Source organism: Scyliorhinus canicula, chromosome 7, assembly GCF_902713615.1.
Source record: "Scyliorhinus canicula chromosome 7, sScyCan1.1, whole genome shotgun sequence".
Lineage (NCBI taxonomy): Eukaryota > Metazoa > Chordata > Chondrichthyes > Carcharhiniformes > Scyliorhinidae > Scyliorhinus > Scyliorhinus canicula.
This window is the reverse complement of record NC_052152.1, coordinates 74,116,124-74,128,527: the sequence shown is the minus strand read 5'-3', so window position 1 is coordinate 74,128,527 and position 12,404 is coordinate 74,116,124. Positions and strand designations below refer to the sequence as shown.

Genomic DNA, 12,404 nt, shown 5'->3' with positions numbered 1-12,404 from the left:
ACTGTTGTTGCTGGAGGATAAACGCTGTTGTTGCTGGGGGATAAACGCTGTTGTTGCTGGGGGATAAATGCTGGTGTTACTGGGGGATAAATAATGTTGTTGCTGGGGGATAAATAGTGTTGTTGCTGGGGGATAAACGCTGTCGTTACTGGGGGATAAATGCTGTTGTTACTGGTAATTAATGCTGTTGTTACTAGGGTATAAACGCTGTTGTGCTGGGGGATAAACACTGTTGTTACTGGGGGATTAATGCTGTTGTTACTGGGGGATAAACACTGTTGTTACTGGGGATTAATGCTGTTGTTACTGGGGATAAACACTGTTGTTGCTGGGGAATTAATGCTGTTATTACTGGGGGATTAATGCTGTTGTTACTGGGGAATTAATGCTGTTGTTACTGGGGGATAAACACTGTTGTTGCTGGGGAATAAACACTGTTGTTACTGGGGGATTAATGCTGTCGTTACTGGGGGCAAACACTGTTGTTACTGGGGAATTAATGCTGTTGTTTCTGGGAGATAAATGCTGTTGTTACTGGGGATTAATGCTGTTGTTTCTGGGGGGTTAACAATGTTGTTACTGTGGATAAATGCTGTTGTTGCTGGGGGATTAATGTTGTTACTGGGGGATAAACGCTTTTGTTGGTGGAGGGTTAATGCTGTTGGTACTGGGGATAAATGCTATTGTTACTGGGGGATTAATGCTGTTGTTACTCAGGGATAAATGCTGTTGTTACTGGGGGAAACGTGTTGCTACAGTGGGATTAGTGCTGTTGTTTCTGGGAGATAAACGCTACTGTTACTGGGGGATTAATGCTGTTGGTAGTGGGGGATAAATGCTGTTGTCACTGGATGATTAATGCTGTTGTTATTGGGAAATAAACTCTGTTGTTGCTGAGGATAAACGCTGTTGTTACTGGGGGAATAATGCTGTTGTTACTGGGGGATAAATGCTGTTGTTACTGGGGGATTAATACTTTTGCTACTGGAGGATTAATGCTGTTGTTATTGTGGGATAAATGCTGTTGTTGCTGGGACATAACGCTGTTGTTACTGGGGGATTAATGCTGTTATTACTGTGGGATAATTGCTGCTGTTACTGGGGGATTAATATTGTTGTTACTGAGGGATAAAGGCTTTTGTTGCTGGGGGATTAATGCTGTTGGTACTGGGGAATAAATGCTGTTGTTACTGGGGGACTAATGCTGTTGTTACTGGGGGATAAAAGCTGTGTTACCGGAGGATTAATGCTTTTGTTACTAGGAGATAAGCGCTGTTATTGGGGGATTAATGTTGTTGTTACTGGGGGATTAGTGCTGTTGTTACATGGGGATTAATGCTGTTGTTATTAGGAGATAAACGCTGTTGTTGCTGCGGGGCAGAATGCTGCTGCTGGGAGATAAACGCTGTTGTAGCTGAGGGATAAACACTGTTATTATTGGGGATAAACACTGTTGTTGCTGGGGGAATAAACACTGTTGTTGCTGGGGGAAATAAACACTGTTGTTGGAGGATAAATGCTGGTGTTACTGAGGGATAAATACTGTTGTTGCTGGGGGTAAACACTGTTGTTGCTGAGGGGATGAACGCTGTTGTTGCTGGGGGAATAAATACTGTTGTTGCTGGGGGATAAATGCTGGTGTTACTGGGGAATAAATACTGTTGTAGCTGAGGGATAAATGCTGTTATTACTGGGGGTAAACACTGTTGTTGCTGAGGGGATGAACGCTGTTGTTGCTGGGGGAATAAATACTGTTGTTGCTGGGGGATAAATGCTGGTGTTACTGGGGAATAAATACTGTTGTAGCTGAGGGATAAATGCTGTTATTACTGGGGATAAACACTGTTGTTGCTGAGGGGATGAACGCTGTTGTTGCTAGGGGAATAAATACTGTTGTTGCTGGGGGATAAATGCTGGTGTTACTGGGGAATAAATACTGTTGCAGCTGAGGGATAAATGCTGTTATTACTGGGGATAAACACTGTTGTTGCTGAGGGGATGAACGCTGTTGTTGCTAGGGGAATAAATACTGTTGTTGCTGGGGGATAAATGCTGGTGTTACTGGGGAATAAATACTGTTGTAGCTGAGGGATAAATGCTGTTATTACTGGGGGTAAACACTGTTGTTGCTGAGGGGATGAACGTTGTTGTTGCTGGGGGAATAAATACTGTTGTTGCTGGGGGATAAATACTGTTATTGCTGGGGGAGAAATGCTGGTGTTGCTGGAGGATAAACGCTGCTGCTACTTGGTGAGATAAATGCTGTTGTTGCTGGGGGATAAATCCTGGTGTTACTGGGTGATAAATACTGTTGTTGTTAGATAAGGCCAGTTTAAGAGGGAGGCAGCGGTAATGAAAATTGTTCAGGTGAGGGATAGGGCAGGGAAGTTGGTCGTGGCTCCGGATCTGATTAACAAGGTTTGTGAGGAATTTTATGAGAGATTGTACAGGTCAGAGCCACCTGGGGGAGACCGTGAGATGCAGTAATTTCTAGATGGGTTGGAGCACCCGAGGCTAGAGGGGGGGGGACAGGGCTACATTAGAAGGAGCGATAGTGGAGCAGGAGATAAAGGATGCGATTGGGAGGATGCAGCCAGGGATGGTGGCAGGGCTGGATGGGTTTCCGGTGGAATTACATAAAAAATTCAAGGATAAGCTGGCACCCCTGATAGTGGCGATGTTTGAAGAGGCGATAGGGAAGCGGGTATTGCCACAAACTTTGGGGCAGGCATCGATTTCCCTGTTGCTAAAAACAGACAAGGATCCGACGGAGTGTGGGTCGTATAGGCCCATATCACTTCTGAATGTGGATGCAAAAGTATTGGAGAAGGTACCGGCAGGTAGGCTGGAGGAGTGCCTCCCAAAGATGATAGGTGAAGATCAGACGGGGTTCGTGAGAGGGAGGCAGCTCTTTTCAAACGTTAGAAGGGTATTGAATGTTGTTATGACACTGGCAGAGGGTAAGGAAACAGAGGTGGTTGTGGCATTGGACGCTGAGAAGGCGTTGTTCCTGGGGATTAATGCTCTTGTTACTGGTGGATTAATGCTGTTGTTACCTAAGGCTGGGTGGATTTACTTGCGCCAATCGGGCAAAGTTCAGCAGGTACATTCCTGCTTTTATCCACATGAGTCACAAGAAGAGTTTAACTTATTTAGAGAAGGGAGGCTGGTTATTTCTGTGCAGAGCTGAAAGTTCGCTCAGGCAGCCCCCGGGATTTCTCTAAATCCAGCCAGAGTGTCCACCCCCAGCCCTCAGACCCCATCAACCCCTCTCCTCTATCCCCCCTCATTCATCCATCACCCCACCCACCAAAAAAATCTATCCCCCCCCCCCCCCCCCAGCAATCCACACCCCCTCCCCTCTATCAGCACCCCCTCCCCCATAATTCATCCATTCATCCATCACCACCCCCATTTGTCCATCCCTCCCTCCCAGACTTCAGCTCAGGACCCGCTCGCTGCTGTTCCGCTACTTTGGGATCTGTGCGAGTTTCTGATCCGTTTTCCATGGACAGCTGCCCAGATTGGGGACTGGGAGAGGTCGCAGCATCTTCACTTTCTGTCCCAGTGGCTCATTCACAAACCCCAATTTTCCTGGGGTTATTGCCGGCCAGGATTGAATGAAACTCCATTCGTTTACTTACTGGTTAAAATCTCCACTGCTTTGGGCGGATCGGAGCCGCAGTAAAGGTCCAGGCTGTGGTTTGCCGCCTCAGTCATCTCTGCAACACTCCCACTGACTGTGAGGGGAAATCAGAAAGCGGATTGAGTTCAACAAGCGCCGCTTCCCAGAGCAGCCGGGCTGGAGCTGCAGTGAGGGAGCTGCTGCAGCTCTCCCACACTTTCAATCACTGTCGCCTGTCAGAAGTTCCTCGGGTGACAAAGGGTCAGAACTGTAAAGCAATCTCCAGATTACAAACTGAAATATCAACCCCGCCTTTCCCAGCAACTAACTGAAGAAACGTGAGTCAGCCAACACATCACCGGGAAAGCACAGATGATCCAGTTGAAATATCTCTCAATTCCCCAAAGTTAATGCCAACAGTTTGCCTCATGATTTATAAAGCTAATTGTCACAACAAACTCAAAAACAACTTTGACTATGACCGGTCTGTCATAATATACACCAGTATATCATGGTGCAGACACACACACTGATTGACACACAGCAAGACCAATCAACACACACACAACACCGCAGCCAATCACCAGTTAGAGCACATTCACTATAAAGACAGAGGGCATCAGTTTTCCGCTCATTCGGGATGCAGCCTCCCAGAAGGACAGAGCTCACAGCTTGCAGCACAGATCTTCACCATGTGCTGAGTGCATAGACTGGTTAGGATAGGCATAGGTCTTTAGTTTAATCTAACATAGTGTCGACCCACAGTGAAAGTATATTCAACAGTTTCTAGCTTAATAAAATAGTGTTGTACTATTTCAAGCGTTGGTAGCCTGTATGTGTTATTGCTGAGGTAAACGCAGTCTCCACGGATCCAGAGTACCCAACACATCACCGTCAACCTGTTAACTTTCAGGGAGTTGAACTCAGGTTCAACAAAACCCAGACAGGGAGTGGGAAAAGATACAGTGAAGTAAGTGAAGGAGGTGAATTAAGTGACCGACTAGGGCCTCGTTTTTCTTCGATGGCTCAATATGAGTGAAAATGAGTCAGCACGGTGGCGCAGTGGGTTAGCCTTGCTACCTCACAGCGCCAAGGTCCCAGGTTCGATCCTGGCTCTGGGTCACTGTCCGTTCTGGAGTTTGCACATTCTCCCCGTGTTTACGTGGGTTTCACCCCCACAACCCAAAGATGTGCAGGGTAGGTGGATTGGCCACGCTAAATTGAGTGAAAATGGGTTGGTCTACGGTCACCAACTAAATTTTCACAAGTGCTCCTTTATGATTTGATATTTAGATTTATTGTCACGTGTACCGAGGTACAGTGAAAAGTATTGTTCTGTGTACAGTCCAGACAGATTGTTCCATACATGAAAAACATAGGACATACAATAAATATGCAAAGTAAATACATAGACATTGGGTGAAGCGTACAGAGTACAGTGCTACACAGTAGAGAAGATGCATGAAGAGATCAGTTCAGTGCTGATAAATTCATGCTGTTATTACTTCATGCTGTGGATGCATGTCATACCCGGCAAAGACATGTCATATTAGTCGATTGGTAGTACAGAACCTGAGTATTGTTGCAAAAAGAGACAGGTTGCCAAAGTTTTTTGTTGCACACTCATCAGGACAATTTGCAAGATCAACAACTGTAAAGAGAACAACAATCTATGAGAAGGGAATACTGATTGGTTGGCAAGTGGACTTCTTACCATTTAAATATGGTGCCGGAACCTTTAATGACATGAGATAATGGTGAGCTTTGCAGAGCTCCTCACTGAACCATAATTAATGAACTGAACAGCAGTAGATCACATGTGTTCAGCCATCGCGCCACCCAGCGGAAATCATGCCACCATTCCCACCCTACACCGAACTTTGCCTCTTGGGAAGATTCTTCCTAATAAAGCAATATGTGGATAATCAATCAAAGAACACCACCAAATGTGGTAAATAAACCACAATTGTGAGAAATTACATAGTGGAGCAGCCATGTTTGTCTCTTTTAACCTTTAAATGCCATTTGCAGAAGTGGGGACACGGGAGAAAGGCATCTGCCTGAGAAAGATCCGAAAGCGACATCATAAACTGTTCAATCGTATCCATTTTTGGGTTAAACAAAACAATAAACTGACCTCCTGGTGACAAGGCTACATGAAACTGGCATTGTGACCTGCAGAAAGTACAGCACTTCGAGCAAGTCCTGCAAATAGCTTTGGGCTGTAACATTTAACTATAGAGGGATACGGCACTAGGAAGTACTGAGGGCTTTGGCCAAGGGTGGTATCTTGACTGGTACAGGCTTGGAGAGCCGAAGGGCCTGTTCCTGTGCTGTATTGTTCTATGTTCTTAAACTGCACTTCAAGAGTGAAGAAGACTTTCCATTCAGGCCTATAAGGTACCTTCTCCAAAACAAGACAACCATGTGAATTACAAACTATTATTTTTTTTAAGTAACTTGTAAAAGTGCACTATTCTCTTCCAATGTACTTTCCTTAAATGTCTTTGTGCATGGGACTGTGCAAATGAGTGCCGAAGGATTAGATTTCAGGATGAATGCTTGAATAAATAATGGTCTTTGTTTAAATCTACAAAAGTTTGTTACTGGTTATTCAAATCATTCACACTCTTGGGGGTTAAAAAAATAACCCACATACATCTTCCTCGCTAAAGTTCACAAATTAGGGAAAGTTGGGAAGGAAAAAGGTATTTCATCAATTCTCTCTCACCCCGTCTTTACACCTGGCTTTGATTGTAAGTTTATATCCTTTTGTCCTAGATACCTTCACCATTGTTAAAAAGTTTCCATCAATTCCTTTCAGAATCCTAAAAAATCTAATCAAATTGGCACTTAAGCTTCTATATTACGAGAAAGGGTTCGTTTTTGCAATCTCTACTCATAATCTAACCTTTGAAACCCTAGAAACATTCTAGTGAAACTGCGCTATACTCGTTTCAGGGCTAATAAATCATTCCGAAGGTGTGGTGCCCAGAATTGTACAAAGTGCTTCAGATGTAGTTTAGTTGGGGCTTTGTAGCAAAACCTCTAACAAGAAAAGCTAACATTCCATTTGTCCTTTTAAATGTTTTATGCAAGGCAACTACCATGTTAGTGATCTCTGTATATGGACCCCTATATTTCTTTGGATCTCCATTGATCCTGGATTTTCACTATTTAAAAAATACTCAGTTCTATCCTTTCTTGGCCCAAATGTATGACCTCATATTTATCTGCATTGAAATCCATCTGCCACAGTTTGCCCACTCACAATCTGTCACTGTCTCTTTGTCATTTTATACTCCTGTCTACATTGCTTACAGTGCCACCTGAGCCATCAGCAAACCTGAATATATGGTTCCTAACTACATTACCTAAGTCATTCTTCAAAAATTCAACTAGGTTTGTCAATAATAATCTACCATTTACCAACCAGGTTCACTATCCAATCAGCTAAAAGTCCTCGAAGTACTCACTCAATTGCTCGGTCGTACAGAACTTGAACACTGCTGAAAAGAGAGACAAGTTGTTGAAGCTTTCCAGATTGCACTCATTTGGACAAACACAAGAACGCCAAATTTCAAACAATCACAATTTAACTGTAGGAGATTTGCAGATTTGCCTGAGATACCAGACCTTTTGAGATACCAGTTTGCAGATACCAGACCTTGTTTATGAATGTATGTTGCTCCGTTCAAGCATAGGTGAGCCACATCACAAGCTTGACTTGAGGAGAGCAAGATTAATCTTAGTCTGATGAATGACCAAGTAGAGTCAAAATCCATTAGGAGTGGTCAACCAGGTATGCACCCCCATGATAATACTTTGTCTCAGGTTTACAAAAAAAAAGTGTTCTCCTGCTAGTTCTCTCATGTGCTCCTTCATGTGCCAGAAAGGAAGCAAGACTGAGCAGCTTTTGCAGCAGTTCAAGAGGTAGAGCCTGAGGCAAATCCCACTCAGGACAAAGATACACTCAACCCCCAAAGTTCCCCGGTAAATACTACAGCTAACCACCCCATACACTTCTGCCAGTTAGAAAAAGTAGGAGGCTAGGTTTAAGGGAACCAACCCCAGGAAAGAATGGGTGCTCATCAATATGATGAGTTGCACTTTAAAAAATAAATCATTTTTATGGGATGTGGGTTTCTATGGCTAGGCCAGCATTTGTGGTCTTTAGTAACTCTGGGGAAGATCGAGGTAAATGAACGCAACTTTATTTAAATTATTTACAAAATTCTGCTCAAGGCACCAGATCACTCCCAGCACAGTCCTTGTTTGGAGAACTAACCACCCAGGCCCTGCTTTGGGCCAACATTTATCTTAGTTCATAACAAGCCACAGGTGGGTGGCCACCGCAACCTATCTGGGGAGCTCTTACTCCACGAGTCCCACTGGGAGATCAATGATGGTTTTCCTTGGTCCTCGTGGGAGTTAGGACACCCCTCCCCCACGAAGCCCAAAAGTCACCTTTCAGCCGCCAATGATGGTGGCTTTCTTGTGGCGCTTTACGCGCGGTTGCATTTCCGCCTGTGGCACCTCTGGTATGGCGGAGTGTATCAGTTTGCCGACTGCCTCTTCAACTGTCCTGGCCAACAGTTGAAGAGTCACTGCCGGACCTCAGTTCCAGACATGCCTCCGTTCACCGATAAAGACTCTTCTGCGTCCATCTCAGATTGTTGGGCTGGGCGCTGTGACCTGGACGGCTGAGTCCCCACGCTCCGGGGTGGTGCCAGGTGTGGTGGAGGTGCCACTACTGCCGATCGAGTGTCCTGAAGTATGGATTCTGGCTTCTTCAGGTGGTCCAAGTGCTTCCTGTGGACTTTCCCCTAAACCTGGACTTTAAATGAAACAGGACCTGTTTGTTCCAGCGCTACTTCTGGGAGCCACAATGCTCCATCACCAAAATTTCAACATATACCGCATCCCCAGTGTGAATTGTTGATCCTGGTGTCCTTAAATCATGGTGCCTCTTCTGCATTGCCTGCTGCACCACTATTTTCCTGCCAAGATATGAAATGTCAAACTCTACCCATGTGGCATCGTGCAATAACTAAAAAGGAACCATGCCAGCCATGCATCCATGGACACCGTGTATTGCTTCTTTAAACATCTTTTGAAGGTCTAGACCACTCTTTCCGCTAAACCATTGAAGGAGCGACGGTCCGGGGCAGTCCGAATATGTTGCATACCATTCCTCTTCATAAACAGGCCAGATTCCTCACTAGTGAATGGCATCGCATTATCCATCACCAGGACCTCAGGGATCCCATGTGTGCTAAAAGAGTTCCAGAGTTTCTCTATCGTGGCCCTGCACATTGGGGAGGTCACCTTGCACACCTCTAGCCACTTTGAGCTGGCATCCAAGATCATGAGGAAAATGGACCCCATGAAGGATCCCGCAATATCCGCATGTAGGCGAACCCATGGGTGTCTTTGCTATTTCCAAGGATGGAGGGAGGCTGTCGGTGGGACTTTCTGATGCTCTTGGCACGCTGGGCAGCTACATACAACCCTCTTTATGACCCTGTCAATGCCGGACCACCAAACATAACTGCAGTGCAACATTTTCATTGTAGATTCCCTCGGATGGCCACGATGCAAATCCTGTATAAGAGTGTCCTGACCCTACGGGGGACGGGATAACCATATGAGTTTGCCACAATATGATGCTGTCTTCTAGACTGAGCTCAGCGAACCTCTGGGTGAATGACCGGAGGGTTACCGGAAGGGCCTTCTTTTTCCCGCTGCTTAACAGCATGAGGTGGAGCCAATTCTGGGTTGCATTGTGTCCACACACCCACCTGAGCAGTCATCATCAGTAAGGTGTCCATTAAGTTGAGAATCACAATTACCTCATCTGCCACTGGTGAGGATGGGGCACTCACCGGCATTGGCCGGTGGCTGAGGGTGTCAACATGGGCAATGTGGGTACTGGTCGGTGCCCAAATAAGTATTCGTATGCAGCAAGCAGGAGCGCCCAACACTGGATCCTAGCCTATGTGTTTGGTGGGATTCCCTTATCCTCCTCAACGTGGCCGAGCAGCGGCTTATGGTCCATGACAATAAAAAAATGTTGCCCATAAACGTACTGAGGTAATTTCTTTATACTATAAATCACTGCCAAGCCCTCTTCCTCTCTTTCTCTACCTGAACGTTACGATATTCTGCGTCCACCAGGGTCCTAGATGCAAAGGCAATTGGGCGCTCCATGCCATTGTCCCATGCATTGGCCAGCACTGCCCCGACGCGTTAGGGTGAAGCATTGAATATAAAAATTAGAGGCCTAGCCGGATCAGAATGCATTAGAAGTATGGAGGACAAATGCTTCTTAACAGCAATAAATGTTTTGTCCTGTGATATGCCCAGCAGTTTTCCTGGTCCTTCCTTAATAGCACATGCAGCTAACAGAGTGGCCAGGTTGGCAATAAACTTCCCATAGTAGTAGACCAAACCCAAAAATGACCGGAGTTTAGTGGCGTTCTTCGGGGTTGGGTCTCCTTTTGTAGCACAAACCTTATCCTTCATCGGGTGTAGGCCATCTCTGTCCACTCTGTAACTGAGATAGGTCACTGCTCTAGCACAGAACACACACTTGCTCCTCTTCAGCCAGGTGCCTCCAAGGGAAAACCACCAGAATACTTTCTGCAGGTATGCCATATATTCCTTCTCTGCGGATCCTGTAATGAGCACGGCTCCAGATACCTTTCATAGACACTGTAGATATTCTCCCATCACCCGCTGAATAATCGCCGGGGACGACGAAACCCCGAATGGGAGGTGGCTTTACTCAAACAACCCACAATGAGAGTTGATGATTGCGAAGTTCCTGGACTCCAGGTCAAGCTGCAGCTGCAAATGAGCATGGCTCATCATAGAATTTACAGTGCAGAAGGAGGTCATTCGGCCCATCGAATCTGCACCGGCTCTTGGAAAGAGCACCCCACCTAAGATCAACACCTCCACCTTATCCCCATAACAAAGTAACCCCACCCAACACTAAGGGCAATTTTGGACACTAAGGGCAATTTATCATGGCCAATCCACCTAACCTGCACATCTTTGGACTGTGGGAGGAAATCGGAGCACCCGCAGGAAACCCACGCACACATGGGGAGGATGTGCAGACTCCGCACAGACAGTGACCCAGCCGGGAATCGAACCTGGGACCCTGGAGCTGTGAAGAAATTGTGCTATCCACAAGGATACCGTGCTGCCCAGCTTCGTGAAAGAGCATTCTCCAGCAAATCTGGTGTACAAATCTTCTACCCGGGTAACGGCCCAGAGGCAAAGCCCTGTTCACGGTGGTAGACGGTTTCACTGGGCTCCATTACTGCCACCTCAGGCGTGGCCCATTCTGCCAACTGAACCAGGGGTATGACCCCCACCCCCAGATCCTGCAGGTGCCGAAGCTCCATATCGACGTTCACAAACAGCATGTATGGGACAGGCCTCGCCCTGAAATATTGGGGTTGAGCAGCAGCATCCACGTTGATATGTGCTTTGGCTCCCTTTTTCTGCCCAGACCCTCCTGGAACACTTTGGAGTATTTACCCAGCACATCTTATAGGTCTCTGGTGCCCATTCGAAAGATCTGCTGCTAGTTGAAACAGAGGACTCTTAGCCAGTCTCACCACAACAGATTTGGACCCTCCACCAAACAAAGGAACGTGAACCTACTGCAGTCCGTACATTACCGGAGTCACGGTGGTCCCTGAAACCTTCAAAGGCTCCACTGTGTAAGTCGTCAGTTGTGCTGCGGTATCGTATAATGTCAGTGGCATGACCCCTGCACAAAGCTGCCGAAATGTGCGGAGGTTCATAATGGAGGACTGCACCAGTGTCCTTTTCCATCGTCACTGGATCACCATTTACCTGCAATGTGATTCATATCGGTGCAACCTTCGGAGCCGTGACACAGTTTAACTGCATTAAACAGTCCTCCTCTGGACCATCCACGTGCAAAGCCCTGGTCTGTGGTCACCTCGGTGGATGGCGTGGATGGCCTTCTCTTCACCGAGATTGGCAGCCCTGACCATCACAAGTTCGCCGACCACACAGTTGGCAACTAGACTGGTTTTTCCCTTCATTCTCGGGAGAGTTATCCCATCGGTTAGCGGTAGCGCCCCAGATTTGAACTCCACTGCAGACTTAACTCTGGATCTGTCCTTTTGGACGATGCCTGGTCAGACTGGCACTGTCTTGTGATGCAGAGGGAGTTCGAAAGCAAGGGCGAACAAAACTATGGACACCATAGTCCATGGACCCCTGCAGCTCCTGCACACCTTTTTCCGCGTGCTCTTGAGATAAGGAATGATCAATGGCCCATTTCAAATTAAGGGTGGTTTCCACTAACAGCTTCTTCTGTGTGGCGTATTGTTAATGCCACATACGAGCCGGTTCCTCATCATCCCAGAGAGGGATGACCCGAATTCACAGTGTTCAACCATTGGTCGCAGGCAGGTCAAGAAGTCTGTGACTGACTGGCCAGGAGACCGCACCGCTGTATTAAAACGATACATTGCAAAGGTACAGAGGGCTTTGGGTCATAATGTTCCAAAACCAAAGCGACCAGGTCATCAAAGGACATGGAGCCCAGGACAGCTGGGTATGTCAGACTCTTTATGATCCCAAAGGTCTGGGTCCCGCAGGTGGTCAGGAGGAGGACTTTCTTCCGATCTTCCCCCAAAATCCCATTTGCCTGGAAAAAATACCTCATGCGCTGCGCATACTGGTTTGAGTCTTCCGGGCCTGCGTCATAGACTTCCAACTTTCCGAACAA

General features: G+C 46.6%; 1 protein-coding gene across 1 annotated transcript in view; it reads right to left on the bottom strand.

Moving 5' to 3' along the window:
* The window catches only part of slc51a (solute carrier family 51 subunit alpha), a 49,863-nt gene extending 45,818 nt beyond the window's left edge, over window positions 1-4,045 (bottom strand). The window contains exon 1 of the mRNA XM_038802236.1: window positions 3,645-4,045. Coding sequence (XP_038658164.1) covers window positions 3,645-3,720 — 76 coding nt within the window. The 5' untranslated portion in view covers window positions 3,721-4,045. The remainder of the gene's footprint in view (window positions 1-3,644) is intronic.
* Between the last annotated feature and the right edge of the window lie 8,359 nt (window positions 4,046-12,404).